Source organism: Bufo bufo, chromosome 3, assembly GCF_905171765.1.
Source record: "Bufo bufo chromosome 3, aBufBuf1.1, whole genome shotgun sequence".
Lineage (NCBI taxonomy): Eukaryota > Metazoa > Chordata > Amphibia > Anura > Bufonidae > Bufo > Bufo bufo.
In genome coordinates, this window is record NC_053391.1 from 478839255 (window position 1) to 478863816 (window position 24562).

At 46.1% G+C, this 24562-nt stretch overlaps 1 protein-coding gene across 1 annotated transcript in view; it reads left to right on the forward strand.

The window, feature by feature from the left end:
• Nucleotides 1-16484, forward strand: part of LOC120993858 (ileal sodium/bile acid cotransporter-like) — a 60970-nt gene extending 44486 nt beyond the window's left edge. Inside the window, exon 6 of the mRNA XM_040422332.1 lies at nt 16344-16484. Within this exon, the coding sequence (XP_040278266.1) occupies nt 16344-16474 (131 nt within the window). The 3' untranslated portion in view covers nt 16475-16484. The remainder of the gene's footprint in view (nt 1-16343) is intronic.
• The last annotated feature ends 8078 nt before the right edge of the window (nt 16485-24562 follow it).

A 24562-nucleotide genomic window follows, 5' to 3' on the forward strand; every position in this document is an offset into this window, starting at 1 on the left:
GAGACGCAGAACAGCATGACACCGCCATGTCTGCATAGGTGGTATGCTGGAGGACCACTCCGATTTGTGCCTGCAGTGGAGGCTGAGGACAAGGTTGAGGATGAGGAGCAGCGGAGGACAATAGCGCAGGAGTCACAGCTTGAGAACACAGAGGCGACATTGCCGTTGACCAAGTTGCTGGTGTGCCTGGCCAGGAACCACATTTACCCAGTGGACCATAAAGGACATATATTTTCCTTGACCATATTTACAGCTCCATACGTCAGCACTGCCATGAACTTTACCAGACGCCGACAGGCTCAAGGACTGGCCAACCTTCTGCTCAACATACGTGTGTAGGGCTGGTATAGCCTTTTTGGAGAATTACTTCTTAATTGTAATACACAGGCGCTTACACTAGTGCTAACTAACGCTGCGGTACCGCAGCGGTATCGCCACCGCTGCTAGTAAAAGTGACGTGTCTAAAATTTCTTATGGTACTGCGCGATGCGCTTCCTGTATGCCTGCGCTACCTGTCAGTGTTGAAGGAACCGCAGTGTACAGTAACTCAGATGCCCACAGATTGGTAAATACCTGGTTCTGGGTGTTCGTCTGTTTGACTGTCTGTCCTGCGTCTTTCCTTATCTTCTTTTATCACGTCCAGGTTGAAAGGGATACAGGAGGCTGGACCCTATATGTTCAGGCCGAATATTGAGCTTGCCCCGGCCGGTGGCTCAGCTCGATTTGAAAAGGCTGCTTACTCGCGCTTGCACGGAGCACTGTGTGACGTCACAGCAAGAGCTACGGTAGATTTTTTTTACCACGAAGTGCAAGGAAATTCAGATTCGTGACTAGGGATGAGCGAACCCGAACTGTATAGTTCGGGTTCGTACCGAATTCTGGGGTGTCCGTGACACGGACCCGAACATTTTTGTAAAAGTCCGTGTTCGGGTTCGGTGTTCGGCGCTTTCTTGGCGCTTTTTGAAAGGCTGCAAAGCAGCCAATCAACAAGCGTCATACTACTTGCCCCAAGAGGCCATCACAGCCTTGCCTACTATTGGCATGGCTGTGATTGGCCAGTGCAGCATGTGACCCAGCCTCTATATAAGCTTGGGTCACGTTGTGCTGCACGTCACTCTGCTGATTCAAGCATAGGGAGAGGTTGCAGCTGCGACGTTAGGGCGAGATTAGGCAGTGATTAACTCCTCCAAAAGACTTCATTCTGTGATCGATCTGCAGCTGTGGATCATTGAAGTGCTAGTATTGACTTGCTCACTTTTTTGAGGCTGCCCAGAGCGTTTTTAGATCACTTTTTTTCTGGGGTGATCGGCGGCCATTTTGTGACTTATGGTGCGCCAGCACAAGCTATCACCAAGTGTATTTAACCATCAATAGTGTGGTTAGCCTGTGTCACCGAAGTGCATTTAACCATCAACAGTCTGGTTATTTTTTGGCCATATACTACATCAGCTGCAGGCTGAGCCTGTGTCATCGAAGTGCATTTAACCATCAACAGTCTGATTATTTTTTGGCCATATACTACATCTGGTGCAGGCTGAGCCTGTGTCACCCAAGTGCATTTAACCATCAACAGTCTGGTTATTTTTTGGCCATATACTACATCACTGCAGGCTGAGCCTGTGTCACCGAAGTGCATTTAACCATCAACAGTCTGATTATTTTTTGGCCATATACTACATCTGGTGCAGGCTGAGCCTGTGTCACCCAAGTGCATTTAACCATCAACAGTGTGGTTATTTTTTGGCCATATACTACATCAGGGGCAAGTTGAGCCTGTCACCCAGCGCCTAAAAAATAGACCTGACATTTCTATTCAACCAAATCTGTACTGTTTTAGCTGGTCAAGTTATTTGTAGTGACCGTAAAAGCACACTTTATTTTCTGGGTTGAAAAACTATTCCCAAATTTGCCATTCTCAAAATAACTAGTTTCTGGTATTTGAGGCCTACTTGAAATCTATCCCAAAAAGGATATCTTACATTGAAGGTACTGATAGTGTAATTTTAGAAAAACCTAAGACACACGCTACCGTGCAGATAGAAGTCTGATTCTGAGATTAAACCTTAACCTGTCACACAGTGCAAAAAAAAACAGGTCTCACATTTCTATTCAAGCAAATCTGTACTGTTTTAGCTGGTCAAATTATTTGTAGTGACCGTAAAAGCACACTTTTTTTTCTGGGTTGAAAAACTATTCCCAAATTTGCCATTCTCAAAATAACTAGTTTCTGGTATTGGAGGCCTACTTGAAATCTTTAGCAAAAAGGATATCTTACATTGAAGGTACTGATAGTGTCATTCAGAAAAACCTAAGACACACGCTACCGTGCAGATAGAAGTCTGATTCTGAGATTAAACCTTAACCTGTCACACAGTGCAAAAAAAAACAGGTCTCACATTTCTATTCAAGCAAATCTGTACTGTTTTAGCTGGTCAAGTTATTTGTAGTGACCGTAAAAGCACACTTTTTTTTCTGGGTTGAAAAACTATTCCCAAATTTGCCATTCTCAAAATAACTAGTTTCTGGTATTGGAGGCCTACTTGAAATCTATCCCAAAAAGGATATCTTACATTGAAGGTACTGATAGTGTCATTCAGAAAAACCTAAGACACACGCTACCGTGCAGATAGAAGTCTGATACTGAGATTAAACCTTAACCTGTCAAACAGTGCAAAAAAAAACAGGTCTCACATTTCTATTCAAGCAAATCTGTAGTTTTTTAGCTGGTCAAGTTATTTGTAGTGACCGTAAAAGCACACTTTTTTTTCTGGGTTGAAAAACTATTCCCAAATTTGCCATTCTCAAAATAACTAGTTTCTGGTATTGCAGGCCTACTTGAAATCTATCCCAAAAAGGATATCTTACATTGAAGGTACTGATAGTGTCATTCAGAAAAACCTAAGACACACGCTACCGTGCAGATAGAAGTCTGATTCTGAGATTAAACCTTAACCTGTCACACAGTGCAAAAAAAAACAGGTCTCACATTTCTATTCAAGCAAATCTGTACTGTTTTAGTTGGTCAAGTTATTTGTAGTGACCGTAAAAGCACACTTTTTTTTCTGGGTTGAAAAACTATTCCCAAATTTGCCATTCTCAAAATAACTAGTTTCTGGTATTGGAGGCCTACTTGAAATCTATCGAAAAAGGATATCTTACATTGAAGGTACTGATAGTGTCATTCAGAAAAACCTAAGACACACGCTACCGTGCAGATAGAAGTCTGATTCTGAGATTATACCTTAACCTGTCACACAGTGCAAAAAAAAACAGGTCTCACATTTCTATTCAAGCAAATCTGTACTGTTTTAGCTGGTCAAGTTATTTGTAGTGACCGTAAAAGCACACTTTTTTTTCTGGGTTGAAAAACTATTCCCAAATTTGCCATTCTCAAAATAACTAGTTTCTGGTATTGGAGGCCTACTTGAAATCTATCCCAAAAAGGATATCTTACATTGAAGGTACTGATAGTGTCATTCAGAAAAACCTAAGACACACGCTACCGTGCAGATAGAAGTCTGATTCTGTGATTAAACCTTAACCTGTCACACAGTGCAAAAAAAAAACAGGTCTCACATTTCTATTCAATGGTCTGCCGGGTGTTCACTCCAAGGTCATGGAAGTCACGCCTGCGGCCACCCCGTTCTCCGAGGGATATGTCCTGAAATCCAGCTGAAAGCTGCAGAATATCAGTCGGAGGTCTCTCCACTACTGGCGGGCCTCTCTGGCGCCCTCTTCCCACAAGCAAAGGCTCGGCTGGTGGCTGCTGGGGTCTTTCAATGCGTCTAGGTTCTTGAGCCTCTTGCTCCTGTCCAGGCTGTCCTTGGCTGGGCTGCCCCCTGGCACGTGCTCTTCCGTGGGCTCTGGCTCGTCCACTCATCTTCTATTCCTGAGAGGATATAAACCGCTAATAAGGTCAATCTGCCGCCTAGCAGCTCCGCCGTGGCACAATCACCTCAGAACTCGCACACTGGTGACTTTAGGTATCTTCACTGGTCACTTTGAGCAGAATGATGACATCCGAGTCACGGCACCAAATGTAACCCTCTTTTCCTTGCACCATCTGCGACACCTCCAGCTTTCACACTCACTCGGTCACCAGCTCCGCCAGGCATAAACTCTAAGTGGACTCTAAGGGACGACACTCAGGTCTTCTGTGGTTTAAAGCTTTATTGAGGTGGAGTGCACTTGGCTGGAGCCTGTAATACAACAGGGAAACACTGCCACTATGTGGTATACAGCCAGGTCACCAGCCCACCTATATCATAACAGGCAGTCATTATATTACATTCCCACATACATGTTACAGGATATAACAAAGCATACAGAAAAATGAACAAGAGAAAATCATTTACAAAGATATTGCAGCAGGGTGACCTGGAATACAGCATGTCTTGCAGCCATTTTAGGAAGAACACATGGCTCTCTAACTGTACATCATCTACTCAGCCTAGCATGTGCTGCAGGGTTTAAAGGCTGCTTAAAAACATACAGTCACCTCTTTACATTCTACAGAACTATTATGGGTATATATTATAACTTTTTACAATAGATAAATGAACTTTAGCTTTAGAAAACTTAGACAGAGATCCTACCTCCTTCACAGTAAATTTCTGCACTGAGGAGACCAAACCAAGTAGCAGAATACACAGGGGGCTTTCTGGAAGAGTCCACTGTAAAGACTCTGTCTGTTAAAACTTTCCTCAGTTATCTAATAGCACATTTGAAGAGGTTTATTTAGCATGTCCTGACTCTCTGCTAACAGCTTATGAATATATGGAACTATATTTAACAAGTGATCATTGCTGCAGCTCCAGTATATTGGTATGACCCTATTGCAAACCTGCAGACTGGATATTTGGTGAAACTTCATGTGGTTCATATCGACTGTACTACACCACTGACTTGGTGCCTGGGCCTAAATATGTGACAGTGGCCTGTTCCAGTGGTGGGTGACGTGATGCCTGATTCTCTGCTATGACATGAAGACAGATTCTGTGCTGACATAAGGCCAGATTCTCTGTTACGGGACCTCTCTCCTCTGCCTGGGTGCCTGGGCCTAAATGTGTGACAGTGGCCTGTTCCAGTGGTGGGTGACGTGAAGCCTGATTCTCTGCTATGACATGAAGACTGATTCTGCGCTGACATAAGGCCAGATTCTCTGTTACGGGACCTCTCTCCTCTGCCTGGGTGCCTGGGCCTAAATGTGTGACAGTGGCCTGTTCCAGTGGTGGGTGACGTGATGCCTGATTCTCTGCTATGACATGAAGACAGATTCTGTGCTGACATAAGGCCAGATTCTCTGTTACAGGACCTCTCTCCTCTGTCTGGGTGCCGGGGCCTAAATGTGTGACAGTGGCCTGTTCCAGTGGTGAGTGACGTGATGCCTGATTCTCTGCTATGACATGAAGACAGATTCTGTGCTGACATAAGGCCAGATTCTCTGTTACAGGACCTCTCTCCTCTGTCTGGGTGCCGGGGCCTAAATGTGTGACAGTGGCCTGTTCCAGTGGTGGGTGACGTGATGCCTGATTCTCTGCTATGACATGAAGACAGATTCTGTGCTGACATAAGGCCAGATTCTCTGTTATGGGACCTCTCTCCTCTGTCTGGGTGCCGGGGCCTAAATGTGTGACAGTGGCCTGTTCCAGTGGTGGGTGACGTGATGCCTGATTCTCTGCTATGACATGAAGACAGATTCTGTGCTGACATAAGGCCAGATTCTCTGTTACGGGACTTCTCTCCTCTGCCTGGGCCTAAATGTGTGACAGTGGCCTGTTCCAGTGGTGGGTGAGGTGAAGCCTGATTCTCTGCTATGACATGAAGACTGATTCTGCGCTGACATAAGGCCAGATTCTCTGTTACGGGACCTCTCTCCTCTGTCTGGGTGCCTGGGCCTAAATGTGTGACAGTGGCCTGTTCCAGTGGTGGGTGACGTGATGCCTGATTCTCTGCTATGACATGAAGACAGATTCTGTGCTGACATAAGGCCAGATTCTCTGTTACGGGACCTCTCTCCTCTGCCTGGGCTTAAATGTGTGACAGTGGCCTGTTCCAGTGGTGGGTGACGTGAAGCCTGATTCTCTGCTATGACATGAAGACTGATTCTGCGCTGACATAAGGCCAGATTCTCTGTTACGGGACCTCTCTCCTCTGCCTGGGTGCCTGGGCCTAAATGTGTGACAGTGGCCTGTTCCAGTGGTGGGTGACATGAAGCCAGATTCTCTGCTATGGCATGAAGAGACTGATTCTCTGCTGACATGAAGCCAGATTCTCTGCTATGGGACCTCTGTCCAATTGATATTGGGTCATTTTTTTTTATTTTTTTTTTAATTCATTTCCCTATCCACATTTGTTTGCAGGGGATTTACCTACATGTTGCTGCCTTTTGCAGCCCTCTAGCTCTTTCCTGGGCTGTTTTACAGCCTTTTTAGTGCCCAAAAGTTCGGGTCCCCATTGACTTCAATGGGGTTCGGGTTCGGGACGAAGTTCGGTTCGGGTTCGGATCCCGAACCCGAACATTTCCGGGAAGTTCGGCCGAACTTCTCGAACCCGAACATCCAGGTGTTCGCTCAACTCTATTCGTGACTAGGGATGAGCGAACCCGAACTGTATAGTAAAAGTCCGGGTTCGGTGTTCGGCTCTTTCTTGGCGCTTTTTGAAAGGCTGCAAAGCAGCCAATCAACAAGCGTCATACTACTTGCCCCAAGAGGCCATCACAGCCATGCCTACTATTGGCATGGCTGTGATTGGCCAGTGCAGCATGTGACCCAGCCTCTATTTATGCTGGAATCACGTAGCGCCGCACGTCACTCTGCTATGATCAGTATAGGGAGAGGTTGCAGCTGCGACGTTAGGGCGAGATTAGGCAGATTAACTCCTCCAAAAGACTTCATTCTGTGATCGATCTGCAGCTGTGGATCATTGAAGTGCTATTATTGACTTGCTCACTTTTTTGAGGCTGCCCAGAGCGTTTTTAGATCACTTTTTTTCTGGGGTGATCGGCGGCCATTTTGTGACTTGTGGTGCGCCAGCACAAGCTATCACCAAGTGTATTTAACCATCGATAGTGTGGTTATTTTGTGCTATATCCTACATCAGCTGCAGGCTGAGCCTGTGTCATCGAAGTGCATTTAACCATCAACAGTCTGGTTATTTTTTGGCCATATACTACATCAGCTGCAGGCTGAGCCTGTGTCACCGAAGTGCATTTAACCATCAACAGTCTGATTATTTTTTGGCCATATACTACATCTGGTGCAGGCTGAGCCTGTGTCACCCAAGTGCATTTAACCATCAACAGTGTGGTTATTTTTTGGCCATATATTACATCAGGGGCAAGTTGAGCCTGTCACCCAGCGCCTAAAAAATAGACTTGACATTTCTATTCAACCAAAACTGTACTGTTTTAGCTGGTCAAGTTATTTGTAGTGACCGTAAAAGCACACTTTTTTTTCTGGGTTGAAAAACCATTCCCAAATTTGCCATTCTCAAAATAACTAGTTTCTGGTATTTGAGGCCTACTTGAAATCTATCCCAAAAAGAATATCTTACATTGAAGGTACTGATAGTGTCATTCAGAAAAACCTAAGACACACGCTAGCGTGCTGATAGAAATCTGATTCTGTGATTAAACCTATACCTGTCACACAGCGCAAAAAAAAAACAGGCCTCACATCTCTATTTAACCAAATCTCTACTGTTTTAGCTGGTCAAGTTATTTGTAGTGACCGTAAAAGCACACTTTTTTTTCTGGGTTGAAAAACCATTCCCAAATTTGCCATTCTCAAAATAACTAGTTTCTGGTATTTGAGGCCTACTTGAAATCTATCCCAAAAAGAATATCTTACATTGAAGCTAGTGATAGTGTCATTCAGAAAAACCTAAGACACACGCTAGCGTGCTGATAGAAATCTGATTCTGTGATTAAACCTATACCTGTCACACAGCTCAAAAAAAAACAGGCCTCACATCTATATTTAACCAAATCTCTACTGTTTTAGCTGGTCAAGTTATTTGTAGTGACCGTAAAAGCACACTTTTTTTTCTGGGTTGAAAAACCATTCCCAAATTTGCCATTCTCAAAATAACTAGTTTCTGGTATTTGAGGCCTACTTGAAATCTATCCCAAAAAGAATATCTTACATTGAAGCTAGTGATAGTGTCATTCAGAAAAACCTAAGACACACGCTAGCGTGCTGATAGAAATCTGATTCTGTGATTAAACCTATACCTGTCACACAGCGCAAAAAAAAACAGGCCTCACATGTCTATTTAACCAAATCTCTACTGTTTTAGCTGGTCAAGTTATTTGTAGTGACCGTAAAAGCACACTTTTTTTTCTGGGTTGAAAAACCATTCCCAAATTTGCCATTCTCAAAATAACTAGTTTCTGGTATTTGAGGCCTACTTGAAATCTATCCCAAAAAGAATATCTTACATTGAAGCTAGTGATAGTGTCATTCAGAAAAACCTAAGACACACGCTAGCGTGCTGATAGAAATCTGATTCTGTGATTAAACCTATACCTGTCACACAGCGCAAAAAAAAACAGGCCTCACATCTCTATTTAACCAAATCTCTACTGTTTTAGCTGGTCAAGTTATTTGTAGTGACCGTAAAAGCACACTTTTTTTTCTGGGTTGAAAAACCATTCCCAAATTTGCCATTCTCAAAATAACTAGTTTCTGGTATTTGAGGCCTACTTGAAATCTATCCCAAAAAGAATATCTTACATTGAAGCTAGTGATAGTGTCATTCAGAAAAACCTAAGACACACGCTAGCGTGCTGATAGAAATCTGATTCTGTGATTAAACCTATACCTGTCACACAGCGCAAAAAAAAACAGGCCTCACATCTCTATTTAACCAAATCTCTACTGTTTTAGCTGGTCAAGTTATTTGTAGTGACCGTAAAAGCACACTTTTTTTTCTGGGTTGAAAAACCATTCCCAAATTTGCCATTCTCAAAATAACTAGTTTCTGGTATTTGAGGCCTACTTGAAATCTATCCCAAAAAGAATATCTTACATTGAAGCTAGTGATAGTGTCATTCAGAAAAACCTAAGACACACGCTAGCGTGCTGATAGAAATCTGATTCTGTGATTAAACCTATACCTGTCACACAGCGCAAAAAAAAACAGGCCTCACAGCTCTATTTAACCAAATCTCTACTGTTTTAGCTGGTCAAGTTATTTGTAGTGACCGTAAAAGCACACTTTTTTTTCTGGGTTGAAAAACCATTCCCAAATTTGCCATTCTCAAAATAACTAGTTTCTGGTATTTGAGGCCTACTTGAAATCTATCCCAAAAAGAATATCTTACATTGAAGCTAGTGATAGTGTCATTCAGAAAAACCTAAGACACACGCTAGCGTGCTGATAGAAATCTGATTCTGTGATTAAACCTATACCTGTCACACAGCGCAAAAAAAAACAGGCCTCACATCTCTATTTAACCAAATCTCTACTGTTTTAGCTGGTCAAGTTATTTGTAGTGACCGTAAAAGCACACTTTTTTTTCTGGGTTGAAAAACCATTCCCAAATTTGCCATTCTCAAAATTGTGGTGAACGGGAACAATAAGGAAAACATCTAATAAGGGACGCGGACGTGGACATGGTCGTGGTGGTGTTAGTGGACCCTCTGGTGCTGGGAGAGGACGTGGCCGTTCTGCCACAGCCACACGTCCTAGTGTACCAACTACCTCAGGTGTCAGTAGCCAGCAGAATTTACAGCGATATTTGGTGGGGCCCAATGCCGTTCTAAGGATGGTAAGGCCTGAGCAGGTGCAGGCATTAGTCAATTGGGTGGCCGACAGTGGATCCAGCACGTTCACATTATCTCCCACCCAGTCTTCTGCAGAAAGCGCACAGATGGTGCATGAAAACCAAGCCCATCGGTCTGTCACATCACCCCCATGCATATCAAGGAAACTGTCTGAGCCTCAAGTTATGCAGCAGTCTCTTATGCTGTTTGAAGACTCTGCTGCCAGGGTTTCCCAAGGGCATCCACCTAGCCCTTCCCCAGGGGTGGAAGAGATAGAATGCACTAACGCACAACCACTTATTTTTCCTGATGATGAGGACATGGGAATACCACCTCAGCACGTCTCTGATGATGACGAAACACAGGTGCCAACTGCTGCGTCTTTCTGCAGTGTGCAGACTGAACAGGAGGTCAGGGATCAAGACTGGGTGGAAGACGATGCAGGGGACGATGAGGTCCTAGACCTCACATGGAATGAAGGTCGTGCCACTGACTTTCACAGTTCGGAGGAAGAGGCAGTGGTGAGACCGAGCCAACAGCGTAGCAAAAGAGGGAGCAGTGGGCAAAATCAGAACACCCGCCGCCAAGAGACTCCGCCTGCTACTGACCGCCGCCATCTGGGACCGAGCACCCCAAAGGCAGCTTCAAGGAGTTCCCTGGCATGGCACTTCTTCAAACAATGTGCTGACGACAAGACCCGAGTGGTTTGCACGCTGTGCCATCAGAGCCTGAAGCGAGGCATTAACGTTCTGAACCTTAGCACAACCTGCATGACCAGGCACCTGCATGCAAAGCATGAACTGCAGTGGAGTAAACACCTTAAAAACAAAGAAGTCACTCAGGCTCCCCCTGCTACCTCTTCTGCTGCTGCTGCCTCGGCCTCTTCTGCTGCTGCCGCCGCCTCGGCCTCTTCCTCCGCCTCTGGAGGAACGTTGGCACCTGCCGCCCAGCAAACATGGGATGTACCACCAACACCACCACCTGCGTCACCAAGCATCTCAACCATGTCACACGGCAGCGTTCAGCTCTCCATCTCACAAACATTTGAGAGAAAGCGTAAATTCCCACCTAGCCACCCTCGATCCCTGGCCCTGAATGCCAGCATTTCTAAACTACTGGCCTATGAAATGCTGTCATTTAGGCTGGTGGACACACACAGCTTCAAACAGCTCATGTCACTTGCTGTCCCACAGTATGTTGTTCCCTGCCGCCACTACTTCTCCAAGAGAGCCGTGCCTTCCCTGCACAAACAAGTGTCCGATAAAATCAAGTGTGCACTGCGCAACGCCATCTGTGGCAAGGTCCACCTAACCACAGATACGTGGACCAGTAAGCACGGCCAGGGACGCTATATCTCCCTAACTGCACACTGGGTAAATGTAGTGGCGGCTGGGCCCCAGGCGGAGAGCTGTTTGGCGCACGTCCTTCCGCCGCCAAGGATCGCAGGGCAACATTCTTTGCCTCCTGTCTCCTCCTCCTCCTACTCAGCTTCCTCCTCCTCTTCTTCCACCTGCTCATCCAGTCAGCCACACACCTTCACCACCAACTTCAGCACAGCACGGGGTAAACGTCAGCAGGCCATTCTGAAACTCATATGTTTGGGGGACAGGCCCCACACCGCGCAGGAGTTGTGGCGGGGTATAGAACAACAGACCGACGAGTGGTTGCTGCCGGTGAGCCTCAAGCCCGGCCTGGTGGTGTGCGATAATGGGCGAAATCTCGTTGCAGCTCTGGGACTAGCCGGTTTGACGCACATCCCTTGCCTGGCGCATGTGCTGAATTTGGTGGTGCAGAAGTTCATTCGCAACTACCCCGACATGTAAGAGCTCCTGCATAAAGTGCGGGCCGTCTGTTCGCGCTTCCGGCGTTCACACCCTGCCGCTGCTCGCCTGTCTGCGCTACAGCGTAACTTCGGCCTTCCCGCTCACCGCCTCATATGCGACGTACCCACCAGGTGGAACTCCACCTTGCATATGCTGGACAGACTGTGCGAGCAGCAGCAGGCCATAGTGGAGTTTCAGCTGCAGCACGCACGGGTCAGTCGCACTGCGGATCAGACACACTTCACCACCAATGACTGGGCCTCCATGCGAGACCTGTGTGCCCTGTTGCGCTGTTTCGAGTACTCCACCAACATGGCCAGTGGCGATGACGCCGTTATCAGCGTTACAATGCCACTTCTATGTCTCCTTGAGAAAACACTTAGGGCGATGATGGAAGAGGAGGTGGCCCAGGAGGAAGAGGAGGAAGAGGGGTCATTTTTAGCACTTTCAGGCCAGTCTCTTCAAAGTGACTCAGAGGGAGGTTTTTTGCAACACCAGAGGCCAGGTACAAATGTGGCCAGACAGGGCCCACTACTGGAGGACGAGGAGGACGAGGATGAGGAGGAGGAGGTGGAGGAGGATGAGGATGAAGCATGTTCACAGCGGGGTGGCACCCAAAGCAGCTCGGGCCCATCACTGGTGCGTGGCTGGGGGGAAACACAGGACGATGACGATACGCCTCCCACAGAGGACAGCTTGTCCTTACCTCTGGGCAGCCTGGCACACATGAGCGACTACATGCTGCAGTGCCTGCGCAACGACAGCAGAGTTGCCCACATTTTAACGTGTGCGGAATACTGGGTTGCCACCCTGCTGGATCCCTGGTACAAAGACAATGTGCCCACCTTACTTCCTACACTGGAGCGTGATAGGAAGATGCGCGAGTACAAGCGCACATTGGTAGACGCGCTACTGAGAGCATTCCCAAATGTCACAGGGGAACCAGTGGAAGCCCAAGGCAGAGGAGGAGCAAGAGGTCGCCAACGCAGCTGTGTCACGGCCAGCTCCTCTGAGGGCAGGGTTAGCATGGCAGAGATGTGGAAAAGTTTTGTCACCACGCCACAGCTAACTGCACCACCACCTGATACGGAACGTGTTAGCAGGAGGCAACATTTCACTAACATGGTGGAACAGTACCTGTGCACACCCCTCCACGTACTGACTGATGGTTCGGCCCCATTCAAATTCTGGGTCTCCAAATTGTCCACGTGGCCAGAGCTAGCCTTTTATGCCTTGGAGGTGCTGGCCTGACCAGCGGCCAGCGTTTTGTCTGAACGTGTATTCAGCACGGCAGGGGGCGTCATTACAGACAAACGCAGCCGCCTGTCTACAGCCAATGTGGACAAGCTGACGTTCATAAAAATGAACCAGGCATGTATCCCACAGGACCTGTCCATCCCTTGTGCAGATTAGATATTAACTACCTCCCCTTAACAATATATTATTCTACTCCAGGGCACTTCCTCATTCAATACTATTTTTAATTTCATTTTACCATTATATTGCGGGGCAACCCAAAGTTGAATGAACCTCTCCTCTGTCTGGGTGCCGGGGCCTAAATGTGTGACAGTGGCCTGTTCCAGTGGTGGGTGACGTGAAGCCTGATTCTCTGCTATGACATGAATACAGATTCTGCGCTGACATAAGGCCAGATTCTCTGTTACGGGACCTCTCTCCTCTACCTCGGTGCCTGGGCCTGAATGTGTGACAGTGGCCTGTTCCAGTGGTGGGTGACGTGAAGCCTGATTCTCTGCTATGACATGAAGACAGATTCTGCGCTGACATAAGGCCAGATTCTCTGTTACGGGACCTCTCTCCTCTGCCTGGGTGCCTGGGCCTGAATGTGTGACAGTGGCCTGTTCCAGTGGTGGGTGACGTGAAGCCTGATTCTCTGCTATGACATGAAGACAGATTCTGCGCTGACATAAGGCCAGATTCTTTGTTACGGGACCGCTCTCCTCTGTCTGGGTGCCGGGGCCTGAATGTGTGACAGTGGCCTGTTCCAGTGGTGGGTGACGTGAAGCCTGATTCTCTGCTATGACATGAAGACAGATTCTGCACTGACATAAGGCCAGATTCTCTGTTACGGGACCGCTCTCCTCTGTCTGGGTGCCTGGGCCTGAATGTGTGACAGTGGCCTGTTCCAGTGGTGGGTGACGTGAAGCCTGATTCTCTGCTATGACATGAAGACAGATTCTGCGCTGACATAAGGCCAGATTCTTTGTTACGGGACCGCTCTCCTCTGTCTGGGTGCCGGGGCCTAAATGTGTGACAGTGGCCTGTTCCAGTGGTGGGTGACGTGAAGCCTGATTCTCTGCTATGACATGAAGACAGATTCTGCGCTGACATAAGGCCAGATTCTCTGTTACGGGACCGCTCTCCTCTGTCTGGGTGCCGGGGCCTAAATGTGTGACAGTGGCCTGTTCCAGTGGTGGGTGACGTGAAGCCTGATTCTCTGCTATGACATGAATACAGATTCTGCGCTGACATAAGGCCAGATTCTCTGTTACGGGACCTCTCTCCTCTGCCTGGGTGCCTGGGCCTAAATGTGTGACAGTGGCCTGTTCCAGTGGTGGGTGACGTGAAGCCTGATTCTCTGCTATGACATGAAGACAGATTCTGCGCTGACATAAGGCCAGATTCTCTGTTACGGGACCTCTCTCCTCTGCCTGGGTGCCTGGGCCTAAATGTGTGACAGTGGCCTGTTCCAGTGGTGGGTGACGTGAAGCCTGATTCTCTGCTATGACATGAAGACAGATTCTGCGCTGACATAAGGCCAGATTCTCTGTTACGGGACCGCTCTCCTCTGTCTGGGTGGCGGGGCCTAAATGTGTGACAATGGCCTGTTCCAGTGGTGGGTGACGTGAAGCCTGATTCTCTGCTATGACATGAATACAGATTCTGCGCTGACATAAGGCCAGATTCTCTGTTACGGGACCTCTCTCCTCTGCCTGGGTGCCTGGGCCTAAATGTGTGACAGTGGCCTGTTCCAGTGGTGGGTGACGTGAAGCCTGATTCTCTGCTATGACATGAAGACAGATTCTGCGCTGACATAAGGCCAGATTCTCTGTTACGGGACCTCTCTCCTCTGCCTGGGTGCCTGGGCCTAAATGTGTGACAGTGGCCTGTTCCAGTGGTGGGTGACGTGAAGCCTGATTCTCTGCTATGACATGAATACAGATTCTGCGCTGACATAAGGCCAGATTCTCTGTTACGGGACCTCTCTCCTCTGCCTGGGTGCCTGGGCCTGAATGTGTGACAGTGGCCTGTTCCAGTGGTGGGTGACGTGAAGCCTGATTCTCTGCTATGACATGAAGACAGATTCTGCGCTGACATAAGGCCAGATTCTCTGTTACGGGACCGTTCTCCTCTGTCTGGGTGCCGGGGCCTAAATGTGTGACAGTGGCCTGTTCCAGTGGTGGGTGACGTGAAGCCTGATTCTCTGCTATGACATGAATACAGATTCTGCGCTGACATAAGGCCAGATTCTCTGTTACGGGACCGCTCTCCTCTGTCTGGGTGCCGGGGCCTAAATGTGTGACAGTGGCCTGTTCCAGTGGTGGGTGACGTGAAGCCTGATTCTCTGCTATGACATGAATACAGACTCTGCGCTGACATAAGGCCAGATTCTCTGTTACGGGACCTCTCTCCTCTGCCTGGGTGCCTGGGCCTAAATGTATGACAGTGGCCTGTTCCAGTGGTGGGTGACGTGAAGCCTGATTCTCTGCTATGACATGAAGACAGATTCTGCGCTGACATAAGGCCAGATTCTCTGTTACGAGACCGCTCTCCTCTGTCTGGGTGCCGGGGCCTAAATGTGTGACAGTGGCCTGTTCCAGTGGTGGGTGACGTGAAGCCTGATTCTCTGCTATGACATGAAGACAGATTCTGTGCTGACATCAGGCCAGATTCTCTGTTACGGGACCTCTCTCCTCTGCCTGGGTGCCGGGGCCTAAATGTGTGACAGTGGCCTGTTCCAGTGGCGGGTGACGTGAAGCCTGATTCTCTGCTATGACATGAAGACTGATTCTGCGCTGACATGAAGCCAGATTCTCTGCTATGGCATGAAGAGACTGATTCTCTGCTGACATGAAGCCAGATTCTTTGCTATGGCATGAAGAGACTGATTCTCTGCTGACGTGAAGCCAGATTCTCTGCTATGGGACCTCTGTCCAATTGATATTGGTTCATTTTTATTTTTTTTATTTTTATTTTAATTCATTTACCTATCCACATTTGTTTGCAGGGGATTTACCTACATGTTGCTGCCTTTTGCAGCCCTCTAGCTCTTTCCTGGGCTGTTTTACAGCCTTTTTAGTGCCCAAAAGTTCGGGTCCCCATTGACTTCAATGGGGTTCGGGTTCGGGACGAAGTTCGGATCGGGTTCGGATCCCGAACCCGAACATTTCCGGGAAGTTCGGCCGAACTTCTCGAACCCGAACATCCAGGTGTTCGCTCAACTCTATTCGTGACTAATCAAATTTTTCCTGAAATGTGGATCAAATTCCACTTCGTCAACTTCGATTCGCTCAACACTTAACCTGATACAAAAATATAATGTATTATTTGCTTCCTGTATGAAACCCTACGATATGGGATATGGTTCTTTCGGCTCCGTTTATAGTATAGTTTCTTATTAATGAGTGCAAGACTTTTTTAAATTTTTTCTATCAACTGTCAAAATCTGATTACAAAATCACATTACAAAGTTAACAGTTATATCATCTAACATGACTTATACCCTCTCTCCTAGGATACCAACTGATTTTGTATATTACTAAAAACAAGACAGTTAATAGTGAAGAAGAAACTAAACCGGATACACTTAATGGAGAGACAAATTCAGGGTTCCAGCTGGATGACAAGCCAAGCAATGGGATCTAGCAACTCCAGACGATGCCAAAATCTAGCCAATAAAATGGACACATGGGCAGGACTCCATGTCGTAAAAAAAAAAAAAAATTTGTATTATCGATACAATTCTACACAAAGGACTATAAATGCTGTATTATCTTCATGTATATAGCATTAATATTTTGGAACAATTCATAATATTATATGAGTTCTATTTGTAAAATTCTTCTCATGTTTTCTGAAATATGATTTTCATGAAAAGTGTGAAATAAATGGACTACAATGTTACATAATTAAAGTCTTTCTGTACCACGCTCTATGTTTTACATGGAGGTTAGAAATATAGTTTCACTTATATTACATCCATTGGAAGATTTCCTGATCAGGACATGCACTTTATAAGCATTGATCGTCTACATGAAATGTGACTGTTCTCTTCAAGGTTGTTAAGATAGTTTAATGACTCACAGTAAGAAATCAGTGATGCGAGCTAAACCCTGCAAGCTACAGTAAAGTAGAAGTCAATATAATTTACTGCTGTAAAAATAATTGCAGTTATAGTTATATTCCAACTACTATACTTCTGCAACAAATGGATCATGTAGTTATGCATGACATGGAGCTGCATATACTGACACTGCTGAGTTTACAGTCTACCCGTCTCATGAATTCTACAAAAGAAATAAAAAAGTATGCTACGATTCCTTAGGTTCATTTATAATGGGCAATACTGCAAATTTAAAGTTGTAAGATTTAAATCAGGTGAAATTTAACAAATTATCATTTAAACCCACTGATGACAGACAATCATCATCCCACAAGATAACCATGCTTGAAATTTTCATCCAAAAAATGCTCCCAGAAAGCTCTTTTGTGCATCCTCCGGTGTCACTGAACCTGTATGGCCAGTTTGAACAACTGTAATGGCTAATATGGACTAAAATGTGTATGGTCCCATATGTGAAAAGATAATTCCCCAGATGATAGTTTGTTTAACAGATGTTCAACCATCAACTAACTTCTGTCTAATGCAGGCGTGCTCAACCTGCGGCCCTCCAGCTGTTGCAAAACTACAACTCCCATCTTTCCCGGACATCCTACAGCTTTCAGCCTACAGAAGGGCATGGTGGGAGTTGTAGTTTTACAACAGCTGGAGGGCCGCAGGTTGAGCATCCCTGGTCTAATGTATATGGGGACGCAGTGCTGACTGGGGCCCCTTCACAGTCTTTCCCTGCACAACAGCCCCTGACCACCCATTGTGCAGGAGAATTCCAGGGCAGCTGCATTCAAGTGAATGGGACCGGCTGTAGTTTCTTGCACAGCTGGGTGGCCAGGATTGCAGGTAATGGAAGAGTCATTGATGGAAATATTTAAATAACCCATAAAATTTGTGGAACCTCAAGCAAGAGGAACTCAGATGAGCATTGTCTGTCAGGAAAAAAAAGCCCACTGCATTAAAAAGAAGATGTTAAACCTAACCGTGGAACAATGGGGAGCTTTACTAATCAAAATTTTTAGACTGTCTAGTCTAAAGATTCCTTTACATAGGTTGACACAGCAGGCAATAACTAGGAACAAACAGTTTTTCCTGATAATTGCCAGCTTGTCAGGAGGTAAAAGCTGCATTTACATGCAGCACTCACTCAGCTCCTCTTTACGGGGACTAGTGATCGCTTGTTCCCACAGAGAATCATCTTTCCTGGGTAGCAGCAGGGCCGTCTTTACCAAGGGGAAAAAGGGGCAGCTGCCCCGGGCCCAGTTGCTCCTGGGGGGCCCAAGGCAGCTGCCTCTTGAGCCCTGCTAGCCACTGCCCCGGGTGTCAGGCTGTCAGCTACACAGGAGGTGCTGCCATGCCTGCCGACACTGAGTCCAGCCAGCGTACTGTGAGAGCTCAGCTGTGATCTAGGACCTTAGATGACATCATCACCATGTGACCAGTAACCTAGCAATATTACTGGTCACTTATGAGGTCATCACAGGTCCTATCAAGAGTGTTGCAGGAGAAGTTTGGCTTTTTTTGTGAAGATTACATCAGAAAAAGGTGACAGGGCCTGTTATACTAATATACTGTAAACTACTGTATAGTGGGGTGCTGTATAGTGTGGGGGCCAGTATACTGTGGGGGGCTGTATACTGTGAGGGGGGCTGTATACTGTGGGGGGGGGCTGCATACTGTGGGGGGGCTGCATACTGTGGGGGGCCTGTATACTGTGGGGGACCTGTATACTGTGGTGGGCCTGTATACTGTGTGGGGGGCCTGTATACTGTGTGGGGGGCCTGTATACTGTGTGGGGGGCTGTATACTGTGTGGGCGGCCGTATACTGTGTGGGGGGCCGTATACTGTGTGGGGGGCCGTATACTGTGTGGGGCCTGTATACTGTGTGGGGCCTGTATACTGTGTGGGGGCCTGTATACTGTGGGGGGGGCTGTATACTGTGTGGGGGCCTGTATACTGTGTGGGGGCCTGTATAGTGTGGGGGGCCTGTATACTGTGTGGGAGCCTGTATACTGTGTGGGGGGCTGTATACTGTATACTGTGGGTGCTGTAAAGTGTGGAGTGCTATACTGCTGTACTGTATAGTTTGGGGTGCTGTATCATGTATACAGGAAGTGCAGAATTATTAGGCAAGTTGTATTTTTGAGGATTAATTTTATTATTGAACAGCAACCATGTTCTCAATGAACCCAAAAAACTCATTAATATCAAAGCTGAATATTTTTGGAAGTAGTTTTTAGTTTGTTTTTAGTTTTAGCTATTTTAGGGGGATATCTGTGTGTGCAGGTGACTATTACTGTGCATAATTATTAGGCAACTTAACAAAAAACAAATATATACCCATTTCAATTATTTATTTTTACCAGTGAAACCAATATAACATCTCAACATTCACAAATATACATTTCTGACATTCAAAAACAAAACAAAAACAAATCCGTGACCAATATAGCCACCTTTCTTTGCAAGGACACTCAAAAGCCTGCCATCCATGGATTCTGTCAGTGTTTTGATCTGTTCACCATCAACATTGCGTGCAGCAGCAACCACAGCCTCCCAGACACTGTTCAGAGAGGTGTACTGTTTTCCCTCCTTGTAAATCTCACATTTGATGATGGACCACAGGTTCTCAATGGGGTTCAGATCAGGTGAACAAGGAGGCCATGTCATTAGATTTTCTTCTTTTATACCCTTTCTTGCCAGCCACGCTGTGGAGTACTTGGACGCGTGTGATGGAGCATTGTCCTGCATGAAAATCATGTTTTTCTTGAAGGATGCAGACTTCTTCCTGTACCACTGCTTGAAGAAGGTGTCTTCCAGAAACTGGCAGTAGGACTGGGAGTTGAGCTTGACTCCATCCTCAACCCGAAAAGGCCCCACAAGCTCATCTTTGATGATACCAGCCCAAACCAGTACTCCACCTCCACCTTGCTGGCGTCTGAGTCGGACTGGAGCTCTCTGCCCTTTACCAATCCAGCCACGGGCCCATCCATCTGGCCCATCAAGACTCACTCTTATTTCATCAGTCCATAAAACCTTAGAAAAATCAGTCTTGAGATATTTCTTGGCCCAGTCTTGACGTTTCAGCTTGTGTGTCTTGTTCAGTGGTGGTCGTCTTTCAGCCTTTCTTACCTTGGCCATGTCTCTGAGTATTGCACACCTTGTGCTTTTGGGCACTCCAGTGATGTTGCAGCTCTGAAATATGGCCAAACTGGTGGCAAGTGGCATCTTGGCAGCTGCACGCTTGACTTTTCTCAGTTCATGGGCAGTTATTTTGCGCCTTGGTTTTTCCACACGCTTCTTGCGACCCTGTTGACTATTTTGAATGAAACGCTTGATTGTTCGATGATCACGCTTCAGAAGCTTTGCAATTTTAAGAGTGCTGCATCCCTCTGCAAGATATCTCACTATTTTTGACTTTTCTGAGCCTGTCAAGTCCTTCTTTTGACCCATTTTGCCAAAGGAAAGGAAGTTGCCTAATAATTATGCACACCTAATATAGGGTGTTGATGTCATTAGACCACACCCCTTCTCATTACAGAGATGCACATCACCTAATATGCTTAATTGGTAGTAGGCTTTCGAGCCTATACAGCTTGGAGTAAGACAACATGCATAAAGAGGATGATGTGGTCAAAATACTCATTTGCCTAATAATTCTGCACGCAGTGTAGTTTGGGGTGCTGTATCGTGTATAGTTTGGGGTGCTGTATACGGTGAGGTGCTATACTGCTCTACTGTATACTGTTGTATACTGTGGGGTGCTGTATACTGTGGGCTGCTATACTGCTCTACTATATACTGTGGGGTACTGTACTGCATACTGTGTGGTGCTGTATACTATAGGGTGCTATACTGCATACTGTGGGGTGCTGGGGTGCACTGTAATACTAGGGTGAGCCGAGCCCTGGTCTCCTTCCTGCAGAGCGGTACCCACTTCCAGCCTGAGCCCAGTTGCCCAGAGCCGCTGGAGTCTTCAGAACTAGTATTTACAGTCATTCACTGTACTCTACCAGATGTGTGGATTTTTTGTGTGTGTGTTGTGGTGGAGGGCGTGATTGCCTGCTAAGGTGTGGGAAGGCGGTATCCAGGGGGCCCAAGTAAATTTTTGTCCAATCAATATTAAAGACGGCCCTGGGTAGCAGATTACTGTTTATGCATCATGATCTGTTGCCCAGAAATGCTTATTTAGGTGACGTATCAGCAATGCTTTCACCCAATGAGTGAGGGTTTTTGCGTTCATTGGGTGATCAGTGGTACTTGTAGGGCAATGCAGGGATTCCTAGATCTCTAGGCACGTGGGTATGAGTCCTCTTACCACTGAAGGGGGCTCATACAGTTAGGAGACTAGGGCCTGTTGAGGGAAGCGTTAGGAGGTGACCAGCTCCCTTTTCCCTGCATTGCGGCCTGGTAGCCAGAGCATTGCGCGATCGTGACAGGTCCCTATCAAAATTAAATCTCTCCAGTGGGAGTAACGAGAATATATCCACGTACTCCCCTTTACAAATCTTGACCTACAAATCTTGAGGAGCTTGACCGGCGCAGACCTCTCCTCTGGACGCCCGCGGTTCTTCAGCACCGACTGTGCCCTCTCCTACCATCGCAGTCCTCCAAGGCTGCAGTACCGCAGCTTCGCCACCAGGGGCCACCACCACAGGGGCTGACGACGACTCCAGGCCAGCTACATGCTACCCGCCTCATCCAGCACACGGCCGCCATCTTGACCCCGCCGTTCCTCCGGACTTGCCTGCAGCACCTTTCCACGCTGGGCACACTCACCCCCGCTTGGGGCAGCTGCCGATCCTGGTCCTGCGTCCCTGCCGCCTGCTGCTGAAGAGGAGACGTCCGGCCTCCCCCTCTCCGGGTCCCGTCTGACAGTAGGATTTCTCCCGACACGCGCACGCCGGGCAAGGGCAGCTGCTAATTGAGCCTCTGGGAGAATGTCAGTATAAGTGGTCCCTCAAGTTACAATATTATTTGGTTCCAGCATGACCTTTGTATGTTGAAACTAGAGATGAGCGAATTTCCGGTTATGAAATTCGTTCACGCTTCGTTTACTGGTAAAAGGTGAATTGAGTTATGGATTCCGTTACCACGGACCACGATGCAATTCTATGATGGAATGCCTTTAGAGGCATTCCGTTATTCATTCCGTCATAATAGAAGTCTATGGGCTGCATAACGGATCCGTCTCATTTCCGTTATGCAGGAGAGGATTCCCCTGCATAACTGAAATGGGACGGATCCGTTTTGCAGCCCATAGACTTCTATTATGACGGAATGAATAACGGAATGCCTCCAAAGGCATTCCGTCATAGAATCACGTTATGGTCCGTGGTAACAGAATCCATAACGGACCTTTTAACAGTAAACGAAGCGTGAAAGAATTTTATAACTGGAAATTCGCTCAGCTCTAGTTGAAACCATTGTAACGAGTTCATAATGCTAAGGAAAACAAGTACTTAGTTCAAAAGCCACAAAATGTCATCCTAAACTAAGAGACAATGAAGATTTAAGAATTAGAATAATTAGCAGATAACTAAGACAGATAAAGCAACTCCTCACATACAGTACAGACCAAAAGTTTGGACACACCTTCTCATTCAAAGAGTTTTCTTTATTTTCATGACTATGAAAATTGTAGATTCACACTGAAGGCATCAAAACTATGAATTAACACATGTGGAATTATATACATAACAAACAAGTGTGAAACAACCGAAAATATGTCATATTCTAGGTTCTTCAAAGTAGCCACCTTTTGCTTAGATTACTGCTTTGCACACTCTTGGCATTCTCTTGATGAGCTTCAAGAGGTAGTCCCCTGAAATGGTTTTCACTTCACAGGTGTGCCCTGTCAGGTTTAATAAGTGGGATTTCTTGCCTTATAAATGGGGTTGGGACCATCAGTTGCGTTGAGGAGAAGTCAGGTGGATACACAGCTGATAGTCCTACTGAATAGACTGTTAGAATTTGTATTATGGCAAGAAAAAAGCAGCTAAGTAAAGAAAAACGAGTGGCCATCATTACTTTAAGAAATGAAGGTCAGTCAGTCAGCCGAAAAATTGGGAAAACTTTGAAAGTAAGGGCTATTTGACCATGAAGGAGAGTGATGGGTTGCTGCGCCAGATGACCTGGCCTCCACAGTCACTGGACCTGAACCCAATCGAGATGGTTTGGGGTGAGCTGGACCGCAGAGTGAAGGCAAAGGGGCCAACAAGTGCTAAGCATCTCTGGGAACTCTTTCAAGACTGTTGGAAGACCATTTCAGGGGACTACCTCTTGAAGCTCATCAAGAGAATGCCAAGAGTGTGCAAAGCAGTAATCAAAGCAAAAGGTGGCTACTTTGAAGAACCTAGAATATGACATATTTTCAGTTGTTTCACACTTGTTTGTTATGTTTATAATTCCACATGTGTTAATTCATAGTTTTGATGCCTTCATAGTCATGAAAATAAAAAATCTTTGAATGAGAAGGTGTGTCCAAACTTTTGGTCTGAACTGTATAATAGTCAGGAATATATGCTGGAAGCTGGAAATCAGCACACAGTGTACAAGAAAAATAAAATGGAGCTGCTTCCAGATGATGCCCAAAGGAGCAGATCTTCATGGCACTGAAAGAGGGCAGTACAGGAGATGTAGCACTGTACTGTAAGTAGGAGCTATTATACAACCAACTTACGATACCCCAGGAAAGACCATTGTATGTTGAAAATATTGTATCCTGAGGTCATTGTATCTTGAGGGACCACTTGTACTGTATATCTGGGAAGATCAACAAATGTTAGGTCTTGCAGCAAGACTAGAACCCTAAACAGAATAGTCCTAATCCCCAAGTCCTTTAAAAACAGAAAAATCTGAAGAAATGTCTTGGTATGTCTGAATGAGGTGAAAAGAAATGTAGAAGCAGGATCTGAAGTGGGGCATCCATGCAAGAATAACCATAAATAGTGAATTGTGAAGTAAGAATTCCTCCAAACATGCAAGACTAATCGCATTTCACAAAATTGTTTCCAGTAATGGCTGCCTGAGGAGGTCACACCAGTTACAGAAAAAATTGCTGAAAATACGTTAATGACATTTAATGCTGACTCGTTTGATCAATAAAGAATTAAACCGTGCATACATTTTCTAAGTTATTCGATTTATTGGGTTCTCTTCTTATATTTCATGTCTCTGGATGCATTCATATTGCTGTACAATGGCTTGTATATTTAAGACCAAAAATGGGAATGAATAGATCACACACACAAAGTCTGATGGGTGCAGGCTGAGTGTTGTTTTATAAAATGTATTCATTTCTTAATATATCTTAATAGCTGTTAAAGCTGAATGATGATGAGACAGAGCTTCAAGGTCTAGATGCACTTAAATGAGTAATCATGAGCCTCTTTGTCTATGTAGGGGTCTGATGGGAATTAAAGGGGTTGTTACATAAAAAAAATATTCTACAGTTTTCAAATCAGCACCTGGATCTGAATATTTTGAAATTGCATAAAATGTAAATGTATTATTGCTACTGAGTTATTCAATGAAATCTATCTGAATAGCGCCACCTGCTGTTTGCTCTTTTTCAAATTTCTCTGTCCTGCTTAGTGAGATGGAAGCACCTGCTCAGTTC